This window comes from Arachis hypogaea, chromosome 13 (assembly GCF_003086295.3).
Source record: "Arachis hypogaea cultivar Tifrunner chromosome 13, arahy.Tifrunner.gnm2.J5K5, whole genome shotgun sequence".
In the NCBI taxonomy this organism is placed as follows: Eukaryota; Viridiplantae; Streptophyta; class Magnoliopsida; order Fabales; family Fabaceae; genus Arachis; species Arachis hypogaea.
In genome coordinates, this window is record NC_092048.1 from 4,645,794 (window position 1) to 4,670,203 (window position 24,410).

The window sequence follows — 24,410 nt, forward strand, 5'->3', positions numbered from 1 at the left end:
ATATCTTTACCTTACATTAAGGGCAATATAATTTTTAATATTTTTTTTACAATTATACTATGCTTATATTATAAATCAGTTACTAAATAAATTATTCTTATATAAAATATAAAATACATATTAAAAATAAATTAAACACTATGTATATATATAATATTTGATTTAAGAAGTTAAACGTTCATACATAATTATCAAAAAAAAAAAATCAAATCAAAAGACCCAAAATTTGTCAAATTGAGAAAGTAAGAAAACAAAAATACAGCATAAACAAGAATAAGAATAGAAGAGATCATTTTATTCTATCCCACTCCCATATATACATGTGAGGTGGTACACACTTTAATTAATTAATTAAGCATTTATGAAGGTATGGATAAAAACCAAATACTATATAAGTACGTTTGTAACCCTACAAAGCAGGTGATTCTATCAGCTACATGGTTAAGCATAAATCTTTTTGATTACGTGAGCTCATTCCACCAACATGTTTGAATAGACAGTGATAATTAATTAGTAATTGTAGGTAGACAAATACAGTGTAATCATAATCTGCTTTAATTTTAATTTTGTGTGTATTATTATTATTCCATGCATGGGAGCCACTAGCAAGCTTAGGTATGATATATGATATGGTGATGGATGGATGGATGAAATTTAAATAATAATTATAAGAAGGCATATATAAAATAAAGAAGCTTATAGGTTAAGAAACTTCGTCCACCCAAAAACCCTAAAAATATAATAAAACAAAAAGAGATGAGAATGAATAAGGGAATATAAGCACAAAGTAAAAGAAATTAAAGCAAAGAAGACCTCATCTCTTCATTCCTCCTAAGCTTCTCTCCCTCTCTCTTCAATTCAATGCTCCTTTTTCCCTTTCTTTCTTTCTTGCCTCTGGTATTCCCTTAGTGTGATTCTCCACCATCAAACTTTATAAAAAGAAATATCATAAAAAGGATTTCAACCACCATGGTTTTCTCTTCTATTCCAGTCTATGTAGATCCTCCCAATTGGCAGCAGGTAAGTAATTCAACCATTTTTTTTTTAATTTTTATTATTATTTTCCTCTATTTTCAGCCACAGCTTCTCAACCCTAAAGATAAATAAAGCAATTTTTCCTTTTTTTTTTTCCTTCTTTAATTTTATGCAAAAGATAAAAATTATTCCTATTCCTAACTTTGTAATATCTTCTTGAATATACCAAGATCATGTATATATAACTCAATGATAATTTCTTCTTTATTTTTCACCTTTCTTTTTTCTCTTTGATTTATTGATTTTCAGCAAGGGAATGTCAATGATAACCCTCACCTACTTCCGCCGCTACCCCCACAGGTTCAGGCAGGACCTGTGGGAGGAGGCGGCGCAATTGCTGGCTCGATCAGACCTGGGTCAATGGCTGATCGAGCCAGGCTAGCAAAGATACCACCTCCAGAGGCTGCCCTCAAGTGTCCTCGTTGCGATTCCACGAACACCAAGTTCTGTTACTTCAACAATTACAGCCTGTCTCAGCCCCGCCACTTCTGCAAGGCCTGTAGGCGCTACTGGACAAAAGGTGGCACTCTGAGGAACGTTCCGGTGGGCGGTGGTTGCCGCCGTAACAAGAAGAACAAGAGGAGTAGTAGCCGGTCGAAATCTCCACCAAACAATAACAATGAAAAGCAACAATCATCGAGTGCAATTCCTTCAAACAACATCCCTCCTCATGAGCTGATTGGTCATCATCAGTTATCTCATCAACCACCACCAAACCTTCCTTTCATGGCTTCTCTCCAGAATCATCTTAGCCGCTATGGTGGGGGAGGAGGAGTTGCTTCAAACATGGGTCTGAGCTTAACGGATCATCATCCTCACATGGGGTTTGTTGGTAATGGAGGAGTAGTGGATCAGTGGCGGCTGCAGCAGTTTCCGTTCTTAAACGGTTTTGATTCGAATTCTTCTTCAGCTGCAGTAGCATCGTCGATATCATACCCTAACACTTTTCATCATGAAAATGATCATCATCAAGGTATTGGTGGTGGTGAAGCAGTAGGTTCTTCAGGCTTGGTTGTTGGTGTTGACATAGCTGGAAATTCTAGGGTTAATAATAATCAGATGCAACCACCAGTGAAAATGGAAGAAAACGGAGCCATGAATTTGTCATCAAGAACAACAACAACCAACTTGAATGTCTCTCATCATCATCAAAATCATCAATACTATTCTTGGAACACTGATATGTCAGCTCTAGCTGCTTCTTCTTCCACTCCTCATAATCTCTTATAACTTTGGATTTCATATGTAAACCTACCTCTTCACCCTTAATTCGCCAAAATGCTGATGAATCAACCAAGAAAATTAATGCAAACAAATGGTAGAACTCCATATTCTGGGCATTATTCATTTTGTTTATTTTATGTTTTTTTTTTTCTCTTTTTAATTTAATTCAGTCGAGTAATTTCTGTACTACATATATATGGGGCTTGATGTGTTTTTATTTTGTATAATTATTATTATTATTAACTCTGTTTGTGTGTGTGTGTGTGCATGTAATATTTTGTGTGTATGCTATATATATATATATTATTGTCTCTCATTTCTTAATTTCTAAGTTTAGTTTCATTCACACTCTGATGATATATCTTCTTCAATTCATGCTAGCTAGATCACACTATTGTCTACTGCTTGCACCGTTTTTTTTTTTTTTTCTTTTTTTGGCTCACATGAGATTAAGAGATTCTGCTATAACACGATAAAGCAGGGTTACTAGGAAAGAAGAAAAGTGACATTGATATGGTACTAAAGAATGTGCCACTCCACGTTAGCTTTTGAACAAGCCAGTGTGTTTGTCGGAAATAACATGTTTCATTTTTTGTTTAGATAGATCTACCTCAACCTTAGCTTCTCTACTTTAATTAAGTTTAAATCATCTTAATTTTATTAGTTTGTGACACCCTCTTAAATTACTTCATCTTATTATAATGCATGCATGGCATGAATTTGGTTTGCATGTGATACAAATGCTATTGTTAATTATAAATAAATAATTAAAATTAAATTAATAATGAATCTATGATAGACAGTTATAAATTATTAGTACGATAGGATGATACACAAGTTGGACAAATTTGAAGGTAAAGGAGGTGACAAATCTGACACACATTTTTCGGAGGCCAAAGAAGCCTTAACTTGTTGTAACTCACTCCTTCCATCTTCTTCTTCGTTATTATCTTCTATCTATAATTATACATGTACTTTTTCTTTTTCTGCGGATCTTTCTCTTTCACTTCAGTCACTGTGATGAGTACTTCAATTTTCACCAGCCTTTGCTTTGAGACCTAGAAGCTGGAGTTAAATAAGCTTTGCCTCCAACCTTTATTTTCTTTACCATAATAATGTCATCAATTTCTTGGAAACTTAATTGAATAATGTTTGGAAAATTTTGCATTCCAAGGAAGCTCCTTGATTTCATATATATAGTACTTTTTTTTTTTTACCGGAGACTCGAACCCACAACCTCTTAATTGAGTATGGAGAGACTATGCCATTTGAGTTATAACTCATTGGCTCATATATATAGTACTTTTACATAGGAATATTAGCACTTTTTAATTTTATTATGGAGGTGAGGATGGGGTGGGACTCCGTTATGGAGTTTAGGTGTACTTTATATGCATGTGGTGTCAGCAGAAGAGAAATCGGACAGTGCAAGTGGGAGGGGCCTTGTCGGACGGTCCGATTTGCTCCAACAACACGGATTTCTAAAAAAAATTAACTATACATAAAACACGGACGGTCCGATTTACTTTGTCGAAGATTCAAAATTTCTCTACTTACAACTCGGACCTTCCGACTTGATCATCACCTTTTCTATACACACAACTCGCATGATCCGAGTTCTTCACATTGCAGTTAAAAAAAACTGCCTCACACATTGGTCTAACATCCCAGGAATCCATAACCAAGCGCAACACATTCGTAGTTTCCATAAAAAGAACTTATAGTGATGATAATAACATATTGCAAACTAGTGTCCAAAACGGTAAAAACTCATTCTTCAGTTAATTCGTGTGAAGTTGATAGTTGAGAGTTGTTTGACGACAATTTAGTTAAATTTGTCAAATCATTTAACGACTCTCACCTATCAACTTCACGTAAAGTTATATCTGCAATTGAGTTTCCGCCATCCAAAACTCTTGGGAGACATTTAATATATCATGCATTCATGGTTTTGACTACTAATTAGTAGCTTCAAATTTTAATGAGAAAAAGAGTTGCTAAAATATTATTAAAGTGACTATGATATGACCATGTAAAGTTGGATGCAATATTGGTAAGCGAGTTGTAGTCCCAAAAAAAAGTAACAAGATTTAAATTCTGAAGAAGGTAATTGTTGGAATCTCTAAATCATCAGCAGGGTAAAAATATGGTAAAGACCTAGAAAGAGTTGGTTATTACTTTAAAGAAAATAAAGACCTAAAGTGAGTTTCTATTATTGTGATTTACTATAATTTCCTTCTTAATTATATTACCCCCAAATTAAGAACATTTTAATAATCAATTTATTTTAGTATAAAATATGCAAGGGATATGAACATTATCCATGTTGGATATATTTTAATTGTCATTACTTAAAAAGTTTATACATACTTTGAAAAGAAATGTTTCACAAACAAAATTTTGACAACAAATAAAGGTGAGAGATTTTGATATATAAATATATTGGACATACATCATCAGTCAAGAGTGGTCAAACTTACGATGTTGTAGTTATATTATTATTATTATGATATTAGATTCAAAAGATGGGACGTTAGTGTTTGTTGGATATGAGAATGAAAGTGGAGAAACAAAGTGTAACCAATTCTAAGAAGACGCCAAAATCCCACTCGAAATCATGCAATTCTATGTTGGACCAAAAACTACTGCTGCGTGTGAAAGTGTTTCTAGAAGTTATTCAGCAGAACAAATAAAAAATATTACTTAATTAATATAATATAATATAATATAAATCCTTTTGGACCATATGTATATTATTAACTGCGCACTTGAATTTTGAATGGGAAAGAAAAAGGTTCAGTGGTCAAAATAAGCAACCTTTTGTTATGTTTTTTTTTTTCTCTCTTAAACATATATGCATGTGGTCATTTCTCATTATCTCTATTAGCCTATTATTTGTAGGTTGAAGCGAGTGATAGTGCCGTTCAAATTAAATATTAAATTACAATAATAATTAGAAACTTTATTAAGTAGTCATTGTAATAATCTAAAGGTACAGTAGGGGAATTGAAGAATTATTATTATGAATTTATTATGTCATGGAAAAGAATAGTGATGATTGAGAAGATGATAACTTTTGTAAGGACCAATGCTGCCTTTGAAGAACGAATAAAGCTCTTTCTCTCTGTGTCTTTGGACGTAGGCACTATAATGGGCACCAAGATTCCTAAAATGTCGGTTCCTGTGGGTCTCAAACAACAAATATTCAAGACACTAGTTTTAAAAAAAAAAAACAAAGATTTGATAACTAACTTGAGTTGATAGTGAATTGATAAGTGGTAAATTTGTTCATTCGCTTAAGTAAGATTGAGAATTCGAATTTTATATTGTGTATACTGTAATTTATTGATTAACGATATTTTTAAATAAAATTTAAATTCATGATAAAATAATTCTTAATTTGTTGAGTGAAAAATTACTTCATATATATATATATAAACAATAAACAATTAATTTTTTTAATAGTTTGTTCAAAGTTTTCAAAATAATTATATAAATAAAAATAAAATGCAACGATAAGATTAAGAGTCGTAGTAACTAATCAAATTTTAATTGACGTCTTATTTTTATTTTATTTTTTTAGATTCATAATGAGAAAATTGTGTTTAAAAAGACATACCCTCACAAACTTGGAATTGATTTAGTTAGGTTAGGACTAATAAGCATAAGATTTAATTTAGATTGTAGTAATGAAAATAGAGTACAGAAAAAGAAAAGTGTGATGAGTAAATGTGCAGTTACTAGTGGCATGGTACGAATGAATGAAAGAAATGAAAGAGGGCTCAGAAACTCATGCATGCTTCATGAACTTCGCTTTTGTGACTGTCTGTATTTGGACACTGATTTCAACCATGATTAATCCACAAAACATTAGTGCCTCTAATCATTAGTCTCTCTTTTTTTTTTATTCTCCAAATATAAAAGGATTTTCAAAGACATTGGTTATTACTACTCTTAGTATTTGTTAATAAAAGTTATTACAACAAACATAAAATAAATATTAGATTTTTCAATCTTGTAACACACACAGTAATATGCTTGGTTTGTCTTATATATTTTGCTTTACCCTTCTTCGCTGCCCTCTTTTATTTGCATGCATGTTCTTGTTCTTTTTCTTTTTCCATAGTAGGTTGGGGACCTAATCCACCCGTCAATGGCGCAGGCCGTTACCAACAATAATAAGGTACATGCATGCAAATATATATGAATGTACTTCTTCTAATAAAGTTCCCAGTAGAGAACCAACTTGGGTTGGCCGAGTGATCAGCTCACTCGTCCGCTTAAATAAGTGTCGGGGGTTCGAATCTCGCTTTGTGCAAGCAGCAACCCATTGGCCAGGGGCAGACCCTTAAATAGAGCTTAGTCTGTCGGGCTGAAGGATACCGTGAGCAACCAAAAAAAAAAAAAAAAGTTCCTAGTAGAGTTATATGTACCAAAATTAAAGAAAAAATATCTGAAGTAAATTATTTAATTTGTGGTTTCATTTTACAATATATGGAATAAGATTAGTAAAAATAATTGTCTACAAGGATGACAAGACTAATTAATCAAGATTAATACTATACATTCTTAATGCATGATGGAGATCTTGAGCTGTATAATATCAAATATGGGAGTTCTACAATATAAACACTTGTAAGCTACAAAGATATGAAAGTTAATTATATTAGAATAGCATACATCACCATTTGGGAGAAACAACCACCATGAATGATGCAGGCCAAACACCTCAAAATTAGAAAGGACTATAAATGTCAGTTATAGGAAAACGACAAGTAGGTTAAAACATAAAACTCAAGAAAGCCGATTTGGGTGTTTTGATAGGAAACACATTTTTATGTGTAACACCAAATTGAAGTGTCACATCTTTTAGATTTAGATAAATCATATGGGAACCAGAAGTCAATTGGAGCAGCTATAATAAAATCCAGGTATATAAAAAGACTATACTTGTTCATACTCAACAATATTTAAAAGTGGTCAATGTTTGACCACTTTTTATTTTATTTTTTAATATGGCGTTGCTTCTAATTAAAAGCATCCATAAATCTGATTGCAAGTTCAAAGGCCTATTTACATGAACATTGAGGATGATGAGGATAATATATGTTATAATTTGACACTCTTATAGGTCAGGCACACCTGGTCCATTTCTTGTATATATGTTTCTTCTCCCTTTTCAGAGTTGTTGCCATTGTTATTTTCGGTATTATATTACACAAAACAAATGAATTAATGGAGTAGCTTGGTGATCTTCCACCCTTTCCTCTAACACTTAAAAAGAAAGGGGACAAAATGTCAAATGATCAAAAAGCATAGAACAAAAACATATCAGGTATTATCAATGCTGGTATGTGCAACATGGTGCAGTTCAGTTTGAGTCTGCTGCTCAAGGAACCTGCTCATGCGTTCTAGCAATTGTGCTGCCTTCCTTTTTCCTCTATCTGTGCCATTTTGAGCCAAATCCAACAAAGGATCCATCACACCGAGCTCTCGGGCCTGAGCCAGATATTGTTGATCTCCAGAAGAAAGATGAACCAAGACAGCAGCCGCATTTTCTTTGTTCCTGGGTGAACCATTTGCAATAAACTGTACCAAAAAGGGCACTGCCTCTGCAGCACCAATGGCAGCTTTTCCATCTGGATGGCTAGACAATATTGCCAAAATGGCCAACGCTTCATCCACCATGCTTCCATTGGGTTCTGTTACAAGTTTCATCAATGTGGGAATGGCACCGGCCCTGATTGCCTTTCCCTTGTTCCCTTGATAAATGCATAGATTAAAGAGTGCTGTTGCAGCATCTTTCTTACCCCTCTGAGTACCCTCACTTAGAAGTGTTACTAATGGAGGTATGGCTCCTGAAGCACCAATTGTAACCTTGTTTTCATCAATAACTGATAGGCTGAAAAGTGTTGCTGCTGCATTTTCTCGAGCTTCCATGCTTCCCTTCTTGAGCACATGAACTATGCCTGGAATTGCCCCTGAAGATACAATGCTTCCTTTGTTGTTTTCATATATGGAAAGATTCAGAAGTGCGGTAACAGCATTCTCTTGAGTGCGGGAATCAGGCACAGAGAGGAGACCAACAAGGAGAGGTATTGCACCGGCTTCTGCAATGGCTACACGGTTATCTGCATTGCGCTTTGCAAGAAGCCGGATCTCCCCTGCAGCTGTTCTTCGCTCTTCTGGACTGCCACAAGTCAGCCTTTGGAGAAGAGTTTCAATCTTGCTTCGCTCGGCCGGGGCATAAGCCGACACTGATTTACTAGGTTCGGAATTGCTTGGTCGTCTCGGTGGTTCCATGCCATTTGCTTCGCACCATTGTTCTATGAGGCTTCGCAAGACATAGTTGGGTGTGAGGACGGTACTAGTGAGGCTCTGCTGTGTTTTTGGGCATGTACCATGCCCTGCTTCTAACCACTTCTCAATAGAAGAACGGTCATAAGTCTGCACACAATCATAAAATGCCAATTGTATTGCATTAAGGACTGGTTTCTAAAGTATTCAAAATTACAGAAATCCATTATGCATAACTTGCAAACTTCAAAACATATGAAGCTCAATAGCATTTGATTTTAGAAAACAAAGGAAGCAAGGTAATATCCAACAATTTTGCTGATAACATGATGCTCAAATGGTAGTGAGTACTGAGTAAAACAAGAGTATCCTCATCTGCAAATAACTACGAATCCCAATAAGCTTTACAAGAAAACCACCAATTTGATTCCCGAAAGATTAAAATGGTAACAAGCCTCCAAAAGATATTATATTCTCTTAAGATATCCCAATAATCATTGCACTGACAGATTAGTTCCTAATACATCTTTTGTTAACACTACAAGATCTCAGTGGCAAGTATAGAATTCATCATTTAGGTACCACAAGCTGGAAAAAAAATATCTTATAAAAACTAATTTCTCATCATTTTGATCTTTTAGGGACCAAGCTGGCATTGTGTATCTAACAATAAAGCACATCATAGGCACAGTTCAGATTTCAGAAACAAACTATAAATATCCCTACAGAGAATGATAGAATACAGACATACCTGTCCTGTTGAAACAATGACAGGATCCTTCATCAATTCAAGAGAAACAGGACATCGAAAATCATCAGGGATAACAGGCGTCTGATGATTCCTTTCATTTGTGACTTGTTTGCTGGTTTTTGAAGAATGGTCCTTTCCTCCTACAGTATCATACACAACTAGATTTTCAGTTTGAACAAAATCTTTTATCTTCTTCAATAGCATGGACATCTTCTCAATGCGTCCGGCCGGATCGCCACCACTTGCGGCCACCATCTCGTGCAGCGCAAGTGACTCTTGTGTGAGATCAGTTATTCCCATCAATTCCAACTTCTCTGCTAACTGCCGAAAAACATCTGGATTGGTAGCTACATCAGTGTTATTGTTATAGAGGGACAACACATCCTCATACAACTTGGTATCAGGTTCATCAACCCTCCCTTTTGCTCTTCTGAACTGAGCAAGAACTAGCTCAACCTTGATTCATAGGTAGAATTAAACAACATGAGCAAAAAGTGGCATTGATTGAGTTGAATAATGAGTAAGATCAGTATGATGCAAATATAAACAAACCTGCTCCTTAACTTCATCTGAAATGTCGAGTTGATCACATGAAACCGCCGCCAAAGACTGCTCCAACCTAGCCGAGACCTCATAGAACTTAGTCATAATTTGGTCCCTCTCAAGAACCTGCAAAAGATTAAACCTTTTTCTCAAAATTGCTGGATTATTGGAAAAAAATAAAAATAAAGAATTGAATAAAAGGGGAGATGAGAATAACAAACCATGAAAATCTTACTGCAATGAGCAGCGAAGGTGAGGAAATCCCTGGCGGCTTGAAGAGCGTCCCTTAAGCTAAGCATGGCTTTGAAAGTGTTGGGAGGGAGAAGAGCAGGGTTGAAGTCCCTGATTTCTTGGAAGAAAGGGGTGAGAAGATTGAGCCTTCTGGCTAAGTTGCACAAGTGCTTCTTGAGCATAGGCCTGAAATCAGAGATGGAACGAATCTCGTTGACCAAGTCAATCAAGCTGTCGACTACTCCATCGTCTTGCTGCCCCTCCCCCATGGCGTTCTGATGATGATGATGATGATTAAGTTTGCTTAATAATAAGAATTAGTGCAAATTGGAAAAGGAAAAACAAAACATGCTCAATGACTTTTTCCAAATTATTAAAAGAATAAAATATTAATTTATTTGTTATCTTTAATAATGGAAGAAATGTGAAATTCCACATAGTGTGCCTAATAATAACAAACAATAAGGCATTGAGATGAGTAGTAGTGAAAGTAGTTTAGTAGGACAGAAATAGACCAAGCAAGTTTGTGGGGCCCGCACTAATTGCAAATGTAAAAGAGGAGACTGAACCACACTCATTTAGTCTCCATGTGAAACCACCCTCCACCGTTTTTCATTCATCGCTGCTTAGTGAAGCCTGTGGAAATGGCTTTTTTTTTTTTTTTTGTCAAGCGGATTAGACAGTCCAATCTTAAGCAGTACATCCATGTTTCACACATCCACACAACACACACACTATCATGAGTAGTATATGCTTAATGAAATAGTAGCATATAACTTTTTGGTTAAAACCTCTTTTGCACTACTAATGCAATTGAAATATTTAATTCAAAATATTCCATAGGATATGAAAAGTTGAAAACTTTCAAGTTTTAACACTATGCCTCATCCTCATCCACAACTAATTTGTATCAACAATTTTTCTTTTTCTTTTCTGTTTTAGGTCTCCACAAATTTTCTTTTTCTTCCTTCTGTCTTGGAATCGGACAACTCGTATGAAACTTAACTTCGGGCCTATGATCTTATTTTTGGGGTATTGCAATAAGTGAAATCATCAAATGTTTTAATTTTGAACTTTGAATTCACTCTTGGGTTCTGGATTACTATTGGGCTGAAACAAAAATAGATATTTCTAGGAACCAGGATAAATAAGACGTTTTTTGAAATTCATTGTGGATTATCCCATTGGGCTTGTAACAAAAATCCTTAGCAGGTAACAGCCAAAAAAAGAAAGAAAATAAAAAGAACATAAATAGTTAAGTACTGCCATTCGATTCAAGAATATTTTTGCTCGTTCAAGTTTAGAAGTTACTTGAACAAAATTTCAGAGAATAAATTAGAAATACGATGTTGCTATATTGCTGTCATTCTCCTATTTCAAGTTTTTAATGTCCCGAATTCATCATTTCCAATAACGAGGTATACCTGCAAGGACTTTAACGCTCAAGTTAGCATGAGTTGCAAGAGAAACTTTGATAGAAATCATACCTAGGTGCACGTATTTAAAACAGTGTATATATTATGAGGTGATGATATTGCAAGTTTTTCCTACGTGCGTTGCTCTTTTCATAAGCTACTTTTACTATAAGATGCTTTGACACGCGTTTCAAATGTTCGTGATAGGAAGAATTTAAATATTATTTAAAATATATTAGTTTACATTTTTAGAATGTTTTAATTTAATATATTTTAATTTTATTTATTTAATTACTAGATTGGGCCTTATGTGTATGTGTTTTAGGATTTTCTTTGTTTTAACCTAATAAAAGGTTATAAATACCTCATTAATTATTGTAGTCGTAGTATAGAATGATTTAGAGATTTAAAAACCCTTTTTTTGGTTTCGTGATGAAACCATGATGTGGACAATTGAGGTTGAGGAGTCCCTCTCTTGTTGCATCGGGGAATTGGGTAGAAGGTTGAGAAGTCCCTTCGATTCAATTCCCAAACTATGGTGTTGATAAGTTAGGTTGAGGAGTCCCTTTCTTGGTGCGTCAAGATATTGGGTAGAAAGTAGAGTGATTCTCTTTGTACTCAATTTCAACTTATCCTTTTTTATTTTTATTTCAATTTTAATGTATTTTTTTATTAAGTTTAAATCCTTATCTTCTTGTTTATCATTTATTTCTTTATCATTTGGTATTAGAGCTCAAGTGTTAGCTTAATTTTTATTAATCTATATTTGTTCTTTTTTTATCATAAAAAAAGAGTCCAATATTTGTCTAGTCCTTCTTTAAGTTATTGTGTTCTTATTTTTTGTTTGCATTCCATTATTGTTTAAAAAAATTAAAAAAAAAAAGTATAAAATACAAAAAAAAGAAAAAGAAAAAAATACAAAAAAAAAAAACAAAAAAAACAAAAAATTATCTTCTTTGTAATTATTGTCCTTTTTATATATTATTTTTTTTACCTACAAGATTCGAGGACGAATATTTTTTGAAGATGAGGAGAATGATACACGCTTAAAATGTTCGTGATATGAAAAGTTCAAGTGTTATTTAGAAGATATTAGTTTACATTTTTAGAATGTTTTAATTTAATGTATTTTGATTTTGTTTATTTAATTACTAGATTGGGTCTTATGTGTATGTGCTTTAGGGTTTTCTTTGTTTTAACCTAATAAGAGGTTATAAATACCTCCTTAGTTATTGTAGTTGTAGCATAGAATTATTTAAAGGTTTTGAAAACCCCTTTTTTGGTTTCGTGATGAAACCATGATGCGTACAATTGAGGTTGAGGAGTCACTCTCTTATTGCATTGGGGAATTGAGTAGAAAGTAGAGTGATTCTCTTTGTACTCAATTTCAACTTATCCTTTTTTATTTTTATTTCAATTTTAATGTATTTTTTATTAAGTTTGAATCCTTATCTTTTTATTTATCATTTATTTCTTTATCATTTGGTATCAGAGTTCAAGTATTAGCTTAATTTTTATTAATCTATATTTGTTCTTTTTTTATCATAAAAAAAGAGTCCAATATTTGTCTAGTCCTTCTTTAAGTTATTGTGTTCTTATTTTTTGTTTGCATTCCATTATTGTTTAAAAAAATAAAAAAAAAAGCATAAAATGCAAAAAAAAAAAAAAAATTTACAAAAAAAGAAAAAAAAAACAAAAAAAAATAAAAAATTATCTTCTTTGTAATTATTGTCCTTTTTATATATTATTTTATTTACCTACAAGATTCGAGGACGAATATTTTTTAAAGAGGAGGAGAATGATACACGCTTCAAATGTTCGTGATATGAAAAGTTCAAATGTTATTTAGAAGATATTAGTTTACATTTTTAGAATGTTTTAATTTAATGTATTTTGATTTTGTTTATTTAATTACTAGATTGGGCCTTATGTGTATGTGCTTTAGGGTTTTCTTTGTTTTAACCTAATAAGAGGTTATAAATACCTCCTTAGTTATTGTAGTTGTAGCATAGAATTATTTAGAAGTTTTGAAAACCCCTTTTTTGGTTTCGTGATGAAACCATGATGCGTACAATTGAGGTTGAGGAGTCCCTCTCTCATTGCATTGGGGAATTGAGTAGAAGGTTGAGGAGTCCCTTCGATTCAATTCCCAAACTATGGCGTCGATAAGTTAGGTTGAAGAGTCCATTTCTTGGTGCGTTAAGAGATTAGATAGAAAGTAGAGTGATTCTCTTTATATTAATTTCAACTTATCCTTTTTGTTTTTATTTCAATTTTAATGTATTTTTTTAGAATTTGGATCCTTTAAATTGTGAATTTTTACTTTAGATGGTAAAGTGTAATCTTCTACCATTGAATAATTTTTCTCTCATATTTACTCTTGGTCCCACTTATAAAATAGATGGTGAGAGATCACACTTTACTTTTTAAAGTAAAATTTAAAATTTAGAGAATTCAAATAATTTTTTTATTAAGTTTGAATTCTTATCTTCTTGTTTATCATTTATTTCTTTATCATGCTTGATGCTTTATTGTAATTTCTTCTCATATGATGGCTCTTAGTATATATAGTAAATATTATAACATTTTCTGTTAATAGTAGAATGACAGTTACAATATAATAATTAATCTCATAAAATTGAGTTATTAAGCATTAGAATGAGTTATGAGGAGTTAGTATACTCTTTGGAACACACTCCATAAAAAATTTCAGACTCGAACCGTTTTTAGCATTGAATTTATAGAAATATTTCAGAACACACTCCATATATGTGCATTGTATTTTTCAACTAAACAATAATAATAACTGAAATTAATTATTAGTTAAGAGAAATATATATTATTGGAATCCAACTAACCAACTTTGTACCAAGCCTTAATACCAATAAGATGTTGGACGAGCGGTAAGCAGCTTGATTTTCTGCAAAGATAAAGATACAAGTTGGAATATCCGAAAATATAGCCGGTTAGGAAAAAGTGTGTAATCTTAAATGTTGGTGCCTAACTTGTGCTACTTGTTCGGTTCCACAATTGAACCGGACGGATCACTAAACCAAACCGGTTGAACTAAAATTATTAAGAAACAATAATGTGGATATGCCTGTATGTATATGTGTTTAGAACATTCTGTTTTCCCAACGTAGACAGCTCAGTGATGAAGCAATTATAAATTTGACCAACCAATGAAGCATTAGAACTGTTGTAATGGATTGCGAAGCATAGAAACATGAATGACATTGCTTGCACATCTTTGTGTTCCATTATCCACAGTTGCCTCTTGTTATACAACAGTGAAAGTTATGGAACGCAAGCATATGAATATGATAGATAGAAAACATACACATACAAAGAGAAAAAGGAAAAGAAAGTTAAAGACATATAGAGAATTAGAGATAGTAGCTTTGTCGATCGATCGAATGAGAGAGTGGGGTCGGTTATATTGGATGGATCGAAAGAAATTCATAGCTTAAATATATTACATTTTAAGCCTATTAGTTAATTGTTTTTTGAGAAAAGGATAAATAGGTTTATGACCTTTTGTTCTGCGGACTTTTTTATCTTTAATCATTGAAAAATACTTTTAAATTCCTAACCTTCACAAAATTTGGACAGATCAGTTCCTGACGGAGACATTTGGACGGATCAGTCCCTGACGGAGGCACTTAGACGAAGGGACTGATCCGTCCAAATTTTATGAAGGTCAGAGACTTAAAAGTATTTTTCAATGGTCAAAGACAAAAATGTCCACAAGACAAAAAGTCAAGCACCTATTTATCCTTTTCTCTTTTTTAGTTATTCGATGATCTGATCTATTATCAAGCAAACTACTGTTTCTTGAAGCATAAAAATGATTTCTCTCATGAGGTGATAGTAGGGTGAGTAATTAACTAGCTAATAAGCTTTCTTCAAGAAGATAATTGATTTCAAGGGCACTTAATTTGTACCTTGAAGCAATAACTTTGACATAAAGTTGAAATCTCAGTTCAGAAATAATAATGTTATATTATTGTAACAAAAATACTATTTGTATATTAAATTAGTCACTAAAATCAGTCATCAATATATTTATGTATAAATATATGTGTGATTTAATTTATTTTTAATGTGTATTTATATTTTAACATATATTTTATACTGATGGCTGATTTTGGTAACTGATTTTAGTGTACCTATAGCATTACTCATTGTAATTATAGTTAGTATACAATATAAACTAATTATTGTTTGATATAGTAACGCTTTAGGTTAACTAAAAAGCTGAACAAAAGTCTTTTTTTTTTTTGTATTATTATTATTAAGAAATTTGCATAATTTGATGTGTATGCGACATGTAACATCGTACAGAACACTAAAACTAATGAATATGGGCTCAATTGAACACTTCAAGTGGCTAATGGCTGGTAGAATTATTATAAAATGAATGAATTATTTTTTCATTTTCTATTTATATATCCAAGAAAGGGATTAATAGTATAATTGAATTCAATGGTCTACGGAAGACATTCGTAATATGATGTGATCCATCAACGAAGGTTGCTGTTTTGACTACAACTTGAATGGATACTCAAGAATTTTCCAAGACTATTACAAATTGAAAGAAATACCAAGACCCATTCAAAATAACTAAATGAAAGACGCGTATTTTGAATTTTAAGTTCAAACCCCATTTTTGGGTCTCCTTTTTTACATGTTCACTTGCTTTATGTTTCACCCTTTTAATCTATTACATAATAATGCTTATGTCATTTTCTATCTATTTTTATAAGTACTTGATTAACCTTCTACTTGATTATTATAACTCAGATCTTATTACATACTCTAATTAACCATAACCCCTCTTTTTAACGTCAAAATTAAGTGTATAAAAAATTATTTATTAATAAATTTAGATAAAAATTGAGGTACAGCCAATTTTAAAAATTAATCCTCTTAACATTACTTTTATTTTTTTCATATATATAAAACTTAAATTTAAAAACAACAAATTCAAAAAAAAAAACAAAGTATACAAAAGTCTTATTAAGTATGCTTTAATTATTTTTATTAAAATTAATAGTTAAAATTTATTAATATATCAAATTATCTTATAGAAATTCAGGTGAAGATAAGTGTATTTAAATTTTTTTTATTAAAGATAGGGAGACTTGAACCCATCATTTTTTTTTATTTACTAAAGATAGGAGACTCGAATCCGCAATCTCTTAATTGAATATGGTGAGACTATATCATTTGAGTTATTATTCATTGGCGAACCTATAATTTCTTAAATGAATATAAAAAGACTATATTATTTGAACTATAATTCATTGGCAACTATATTTAAATTTCTACTGAGAATAATTGATTGTAAAATAATATTTGAAGAGAGTAGAAAAATATGATGAGTTTGATTGGGCAATGATCGGAGTGGTAAGTTAGTAGTGATATTTTGAGATAGGAAGAAAGAGCTTACCCTATGAGTGAGCTAAGAGCTACGAGGATGTAATAATTTCTGAGGGATCTCCAAAGCCAACTCACTGCTCTGACACACTTACCCCTCTTTCTCTCTCTCTTGTCTCCAACTCTAACTCAAACTCAAACTCACTCACAACCCCCAACCTCCATAAATGTGAAAACTTTCTTCCACCTCTTAGATTTAAACCCAACTCCACCACCCACCCACCACCTTCTCTTCTCTGCCATGGGTCAGGGGATGAGTTGCAGAGCTAGTGGCAATGAACATGGTCTCTTCCGTGCAGTTCAGCATGGTGACATTGGAACCGTTTCTTCTCTGCTTCAAACACACCCTACTCTCATGCACCACACCACTGTCTATGACCGCCACTCTCCCCTTCACATTGCTGCTGCCAATGGCCACTTTCAGGTCTAGATTCACCTACCCTTTTCGATCTTCTTTTCTGCCTCTCTCTCAAAATTCCTCCTTTTCTAAGTTTCTGCTCACAATGTTTCGTTTCTGTTTTTGAGTTTCAGATTTTGTCTAGGCTTTTAGATGGATCTGTGAATCCAGATGTGTTGAATCGCCAAAAGCAGGTACCTTTCTATAAATGCTATTCTCAATTTTATTTATTTATTTATTTTTGGTTCTCTCATCATGTAGGTTTTTCTTTTTTTTTTTTTAATGTTGTCTTACTTGTTTTTTGTTGCATTGTGCATTTGAACTCCGCTTCAGACTCCACTTATGTTGGCAGCGATGCACGGCAAGATCGCCTGTGTGGAAAAGCTCCTTGAAGCTGGTGCTAATGTGTGTGAAATTTCCCAAATTTCTCTTGATTTTGATTTTTTTTTTAATTATGATGAAAAGGAAAAAACTAAATGGTAATTTTTGAATTTCAGGTGTTATTGTTTGATACTCATTATGGCAGAACATGCTTGCACTATGCTGCTTACTATGGTCATTCTTCTTGCCTCAAGGCAATTCTTTCTGCTGCTCAAACAAGTCCAGTGGCTGCATCTTGGTTGGTCTCTTTTTCCTCTATTAGGCATCAATTTCTTCCTCAATTGGGAACTTCTCATGATGCTTCAAAGAATTTGAAATCGAAAAGTTGACACTAATTTCATTTAACTTTGTAGGGGGTTTGCACGGTTTGTGAATATTAGAGATGGTAGAGGTGCAACACCATTGCACTTAGCAGCACGTCAAAGACGAGCTGAATGTGTACATATTCTATTGAATAGTGGAGCTCTTGTTTGTGCTGCAACTGGAAGATATAGGTATGACTTGGTGTTCACAAAGTTTTTTTTGTGATTATTGGCTTGAATTCGATCAATTCGCTTGTTTCGCAAGAAATCGATGATGAATTGGCGTTTGCTATACTTGCAGCTGTCCTGGTAGCACTCCTCTTCATCTGGCAGCTAGAGCAGGGTCCCTTGATTGTGTCCGGAAACTCTTGGCATGGGGTGCAGATCGTCTTCAGCGCGATGCATCTGGGTACTTTTTCATTTCTTTAACATAAATGTTACTATTAGAGATGTGTGTGTGAAAATGTCTCGTCAAAGCGAATGTTGTTTATTTTGACGGGTTTGCCCAATTAAACTTATACTTTCATTTAAAAAATGTTGGCATTCATAAATAGACTACTAGAATGGATTCATAATCTAACGGTCCATGTTCTTATAAGTTTTAGTTCTTCTCAAAGTGAATAGAATTGCCTTCATATTTTCATGCGGTACGGCATGTTGATGCAGGCGAATACCTCATGTGGTTGCTCTGAAACACAAACATGGTGCATGTGCAGCATTGTTAAACCCTGCATCTGCAGAGCCTCTAGTTTGGCCATCACCCTTGAAGGTAATAAGTGAGCTTAATCCGGAGGCCAAAGCGCTATTAGAGCAGGCACTGATGGATGCAAACAGAGAAAGGGAGAAAAACATCTTGAAGGGAAGTGAGTACTCTCTTCCATCTCCTTCGGACTCTGATGGAGCAGATGATAATATCTCAGAGGTAACTTTACACCCTTTAAATCTATGTCAAGTTCTTAGATATTCATTTGAATTGAGTCAAACCAGGTAGCTAATGATATGGATAGTTTGCAAATACACCAAATATTTAAGGTTTAAGTTTTATTTCTTTACTAAGTTGTTCAATCATGCATAAGGCCATTATGGGGGATTTTCAATGTGAGATTTGCTTTTTGACCATAAAAACAAACCAAAGGAGACACCTTAGAAAAATCAAAGCCTTTCTAGACATTGTGTTTTGTGCTGTCCCACACCATTATACTCTGCATCTACACTTAGATGTCCTATTTAATGTCCCAATTATGAAATTCAAATAAAGCAAATGTTTTTGTGTATGCATTTTACCTCGTATACCAAGTCGACACACTTTTCTAACAGCAACAATCATTTTTTACACTCTAGTGAGAGAGAAACTTGTTATAGCTTTTGGTTTGAACCACTCTTGTGGGATATTGTAATGTTTTTCAGATGAGTGAGACAGAATTGTGCTGCATCTGCTTTGAGCAAGTTTGCACAATTGAAGTCCAAGATTGTTGCCACCAAATGTGTGCACAATGCACACTAGCACTCTGCTGCCACAATAAGCCGAACCCTGTCACGGCTTCCCTTACCGCGCCAGTTTGTCCCTTCTGCCGAAGCACCATAGCCAGGCTGGCAGTTATCAAGATAGATTGCTACGACGACTTTGATCCAGACAGTGTCGAAATCAGTTGTTCCAAGCACAGCAAGTCAAGGAAGTCCTGGAACTTCAATGAGTGCAGTAGCAGCAGCTTCAACAAGGGATTACCTGCTGCTGCAGTCGGTTCATTCGGAAAGGTGGGCAGCCGAAGCTCCGGAAGGGTTGTTGCTGAAAACGAGTGGGTTGATAACAAGCAACAGTGATGCATTGTTGATATCAATATTTCACCAAATTGATAAATGTTGAAGTAACAAGTTGCTTGATGAAGAAGAAAAAATGAAAAGCATGGAAAGAATGATATACTGTATAATGTAATATATTGGGAAGTAAGCAAAGTTACTTGAGAATGAAGAAGCATCAACTGCATCGATGATTTTGGGCATGATCAAATCAAATGGATATTGTGTATAATTAAGTATTCAAGTGAAGTGAGAAATTCTTTTTCTCGGCAAAGTAGCCAGAAAGTCTAAGATCATATGAAAATGTATTGTATTTGCTTCTTATTTGTTTCTGTGTATCAAAATATTCAATAATATCACGTGGCAATTGTTTTATTGTTTTCCTTCAATACAATTTTGAGAGGAAAAGCAGAAAAGGGGCTGGGTGTGATGTGATGAATTGAATTAACAGAGAAAGAATGAGGACAAGTTAATGTGTCAGGTGGCAGAGAAAAAGTCATCTGATCTAACATGCATGTTGATATACATGCACAACTAGCATCATTGATCCCATAACTGTCAATACTGAATGAATGAATGAACAGAATACAGAATAGGATCAATAATAATTTTGGGTTGAATGCCAAGTGACACTGTTCCTATCAGACATCAATAATCTGAAAACTGAAAAGGATAATACATACTCACTTCTGTCATCCAGGGCCTTGCCTATTCAAGATCACACTTTTCTTTTTCTCACTCAAAATATCAAAAGTTAATGTCTAATTAACCAATAAATTGAAGCTGAGAGAATAACTAATATTCTACTAGTACTTTTCAGTTTTCAGTTTTCAGTTCAAACCAACATCAATCAATATAATATAAAATGGGTTTTACTTAGTTGCATTGGTCTTTGTCTATGTGTCTGCTGCATACATAAAATATGAATGAATTTGCACACTCAAATCAAGATATATTACTAGTAAGATGCAAAAATATCTAGATAAGTGGGTCACACATGGGACCTTGTCACAGATGAAATAATTAAGAATTTGGTAATCTAGCCATTAGAATCCAAATCAAAGTGGTTGTATATTCAAAAATCAAAGTAGGAGCGTACAATGTACGATATAATGCAATAATGCTAAACACTAAAAAGAAAAGAAAAAAGGTGCATACGTGTATCTTTGTATGTATATATGTATGTATGATGATTAAACGAATTCAGAAGTCAGTGGATATGAATATCCATCAAATCAATCAATTTCTTTTTCTCGAAATTTTACAAGATAAAAAAAAGAAAAAGAAAAAAGGGTCTGAAAAATAAAAGCATCGTTTTCTCTTGTCCCTGAACATTGACGTTTTCAACTTTCACAGATTTGGAAAATTTTGAGTAAGCGAGCGTCACACTAGCCAACACATGAGATCAGGTTACTTTATTTATTTATACATAGTACAACAGTACTATTTATTTATTTATCTGCTTCCCATACTGTAAATTTTTATTTTTGTTTTTTATTTTTTAAATATTACAAGCTTTACCGTATATGAAACACCAATACTTTGTTGAATTATTATATCTGTGTATCTAATATATATATATATATTTTTTTACCAAAGATAGGAGATTCAAATTCGCAACCTCTTAATTGAGTATGGAGAGACTATGTCATTTGAGTTATAACTCATTGGCATGTATCTAATATATTTTAAACACAATATTTATTCATTATTTATCTAATATTTATATTTTTTGTGTTCAACTGATCTTAATAAAAAATACAAAATATTTTTTAAAATATGTTTGACCATATTTAAATACTATTATAAATTAATTGTTGTGTCTAATTTTATTGGTAATCTATATTTTTGAAATTAATTTAAAGATCATATATATTATTATTTATTAATACATAAAATTATTTTAGATATTTTATATAATTAAAAAATATTAAATATTATTATAATTTATTTAAAAAATATTTTATATTATATATATATGCTTTGTCTTCTTGTTTTATAAAAAATTAAGTCTGTGTCGCTGCCCATGCTTCTTAGTTTATCATGCATGGTGACATTTTGAGAATGAATAGTGGACTGGTAGGAGTAGTACACAATAAAATGTCAATGCCTGTATTATAATTGTCACGCAGCATCATTTTTTTTTTCCTTTTGATTAGTACAGTACTATCTTTACATTTTAGGTCGAATAAATTTATTAATTTATTTTCTTTACTGAATCTTAAAATTTCTGAATACTCTTATTATACATTTCTTTCAGAAAGATAGTTTCCAAATTTAATGTTATTATTTAATATTTATTTTACTAACTTAAAAAATTTGAGTGCATCAATGTAATGTTAAATATTGAGAGAATATAAGATCTTAAGTGATACTACCTAAAAAGATAATAATTAAAAAATAAGATCAATTTCTAATAGAAAAAAAAAATCTTTTTCTTTTCAAGATGGTCATAGTAATTTAGATTTAAACTATATTTACTTTTAGCTTTTAAAAAAGTTGGAGTAGCAAAACCGATGATTATTTAAGATATTATCATCACAAATGTTAGATAATTAATATTTTCACTTCGTATTTAAGTTAATACTTACTATTTTTTTTTTATTAAAAGTGTCAACTTCCTGATATTTTTTAATTGAATAATATTATATATTTAAGTTTTTTTTGTTTTTAATCAAGTCCAATTAAATTGATATAACATAACAAAATTCAGTTACAACTAATATTATTCTAAATTTTATTGTTTAACTTTGTTGGACTTAGATGTGTAGTATTATTCTTTTTAATTACTATTATATATGAGACTAATCAGTTAATTAGCGACGGTTATATAGGTTGTCCTTGTCCATAAAAGAAGCATGAAAAACCCTTTGAAATATATCATGGTATGTTGCATGCTTAACCTTGGCTTTTTTATTGAAATAAATAAACAAAAAATATTATTTCTCTAAATACGCACCTCTGAAAATTATTACTTAAATAAGCACTACCATTTCTTGGTCACCACCCACGAAATGAATTTAGTCTCTATTTCATATATGCCACCCACGAAATGGAGCCAAAACTGATATAAGAAGTGTTGACCACCATCTCAATCCTGCAACCCGCGAAATGGAGCCAAAGCTGACATGAGCCAAGTGTCCTTTTTCTCCCACCACACAATTATTTTTTCACTCCCATTCCATTTAGTTTCACCATTTTACCCCCTTGCACATAAATATTTTTATCACCAGACTTCATAATAAAATATTTTTAAAAAATTAATAATTAAATTATTTTTTTTAAAATACCTATTTTTTAATAATTTTTTAATTATTAAATTATGATTTTACTAAAATTTTTGTTAATAATTATTTTTATATTTTACTATTAATTTTCGATATCAATATATATTATTTTAACATTAAATAAAAGTTTTTTTATTATTATTAATATGTATAACAATTAATATATATTGATATTAAAAAATAATCTTATTAAAATTTTTTATTTAATGTTAAAATAATATATATAGATATCAAAAGTTAATAGTAAAATATAAAAAAAAATTTAAAGGGTATTTTAGTAAAATTATAATTTAATAATTAAAACATTATAGAAGGATATTTTAGAAAAAAAATAATATAATTATTAAATTTTTTTAAAAATATAATTTAATCAATAAAAGGATAATTTATTAAGAAGTATTTTAGTAAGCAAAATTTAATGAAGAAAAATAAAACTTTTGTTAATAGATATTTTTTTAAAAAATAATATGTTTTTTCAACTAGGTATCCTTTAAAAATGACACAATATTCAGCCTTTTATTACAATAATTAAAAAAATTAAAATAAACACATCGAAAAATTATGAATAGATTTACTATCTTTTTAAAATTAATACACATTCAAAATACAAACTAAATAAAACTGAAATTTAAAATTTAAATTTTAAATTTCTATTTCAGATTTAAAACTGAAATTTTAAATTTACTGTGTAATTTCTATATTTTGGAAGTGTTTCAAAAATATTTTTTGTATAACTTTATAATTTTAGATGTGTTACAATTATTTTTTAATGTTTAAGTTTAAATTTTAGATTTATGATTTTGGATGTGTTTTAAAAATAATTTCTATATAACTTCATAATTTTAGATTTATGATTTTGGATGTGTTTTAAAAATATTTTTTGTATAATTTAATAATTTTAGATGTGTTACAATTAAAAAAAAATTACAATTGAAAATATTTTAGTTTGTATAAATAATTGTATTCGATCATTCATCACTACAAAATCGTAAAACAGATCCTGCATTTTATCAAAGGTACAATAAGTAAGGGATTAATTTTTTTTCTAAATGCACTGACTTTGAATTCTTTTTTTCTGCAGATACAAATTAGAATATTGTAGCAGAACAGACGAAAGAAAAAACGTAAAAAAAGAAAATAATAACTAATTATGAAGTAGGTAAGAAGTTAGAGAAATTTTAATTTTTAAAATTTAAATTAATTTTAATTATAAATGTGTATCCTAAAAAATAGGAATATGTTTTAATTAAATAATATTAAAGACTGACCAAACACTAAATTTTGTTCTACAATTAGCATTTTCCTAAAATG

The 24,410-nt window shown here is 31.6% G+C and overlaps 3 protein-coding genes across 3 annotated transcripts; 2 read left to right on the forward strand and 1 right to left on the reverse strand.

Moving 5' to 3' along the window:
• The first annotated feature begins 707 nt into the window (after window positions 1-707).
• Window positions 708-2,583, forward strand: LOC112736628 (dof zinc finger protein DOF3.6). Its single transcript, XM_025786161.3, has 2 exons — window positions 708-1,020; window positions 1,285-2,583. The coding sequence occupies exons 1-2, from the start codon at window positions 970-972 to the stop codon at window positions 2,263-2,265; spliced, it is 1,032 nt and encodes a 343-aa protein (XP_025641946.1). The 5' UTR covers window positions 708-969; the 3' UTR covers window positions 2,266-2,583.
• Window positions 2,584-7,366: 4,783 nt separating this feature from the next.
• On the reverse strand, window positions 7,367-10,988 carry LOC112736629 (U-box domain-containing protein 13). Its single transcript, XM_025786162.3, has 4 exons — window positions 10,072-10,988; window positions 9,860-9,976; window positions 9,308-9,763; window positions 7,367-8,706 (listed from the first exon to the last, which is right to left on the reverse strand). Exons 1-4 carry the CDS (start codon window positions 10,348-10,350, stop codon window positions 7,591-7,593), a joined length of 1,968 nt encoding a protein of 655 aa, XP_025641947.1. The 5' UTR covers window positions 10,351-10,988; the 3' UTR covers window positions 7,367-7,590.
• Window positions 10,989-16,899: 5,911 nt separating this feature from the next.
• On the forward strand, window positions 16,900-20,187 carry LOC112736630 (putative E3 ubiquitin-protein ligase XBAT31). Its single transcript, XM_025786163.3, has 8 exons — window positions 16,900-17,359; window positions 17,467-17,526; window positions 17,666-17,737; window positions 17,830-17,951; window positions 18,067-18,207; window positions 18,317-18,424; window positions 18,682-18,937; window positions 19,423-20,187. The coding sequence occupies exons 1-8, from the start codon at window positions 17,177-17,179 to the stop codon at window positions 19,834-19,836; spliced, it is 1,356 nt and encodes a 451-aa protein (XP_025641948.1). The 5' UTR covers window positions 16,900-17,176; the 3' UTR covers window positions 19,837-20,187.
• Window positions 20,188-24,410: the final 4,223 nt, after the last annotated feature.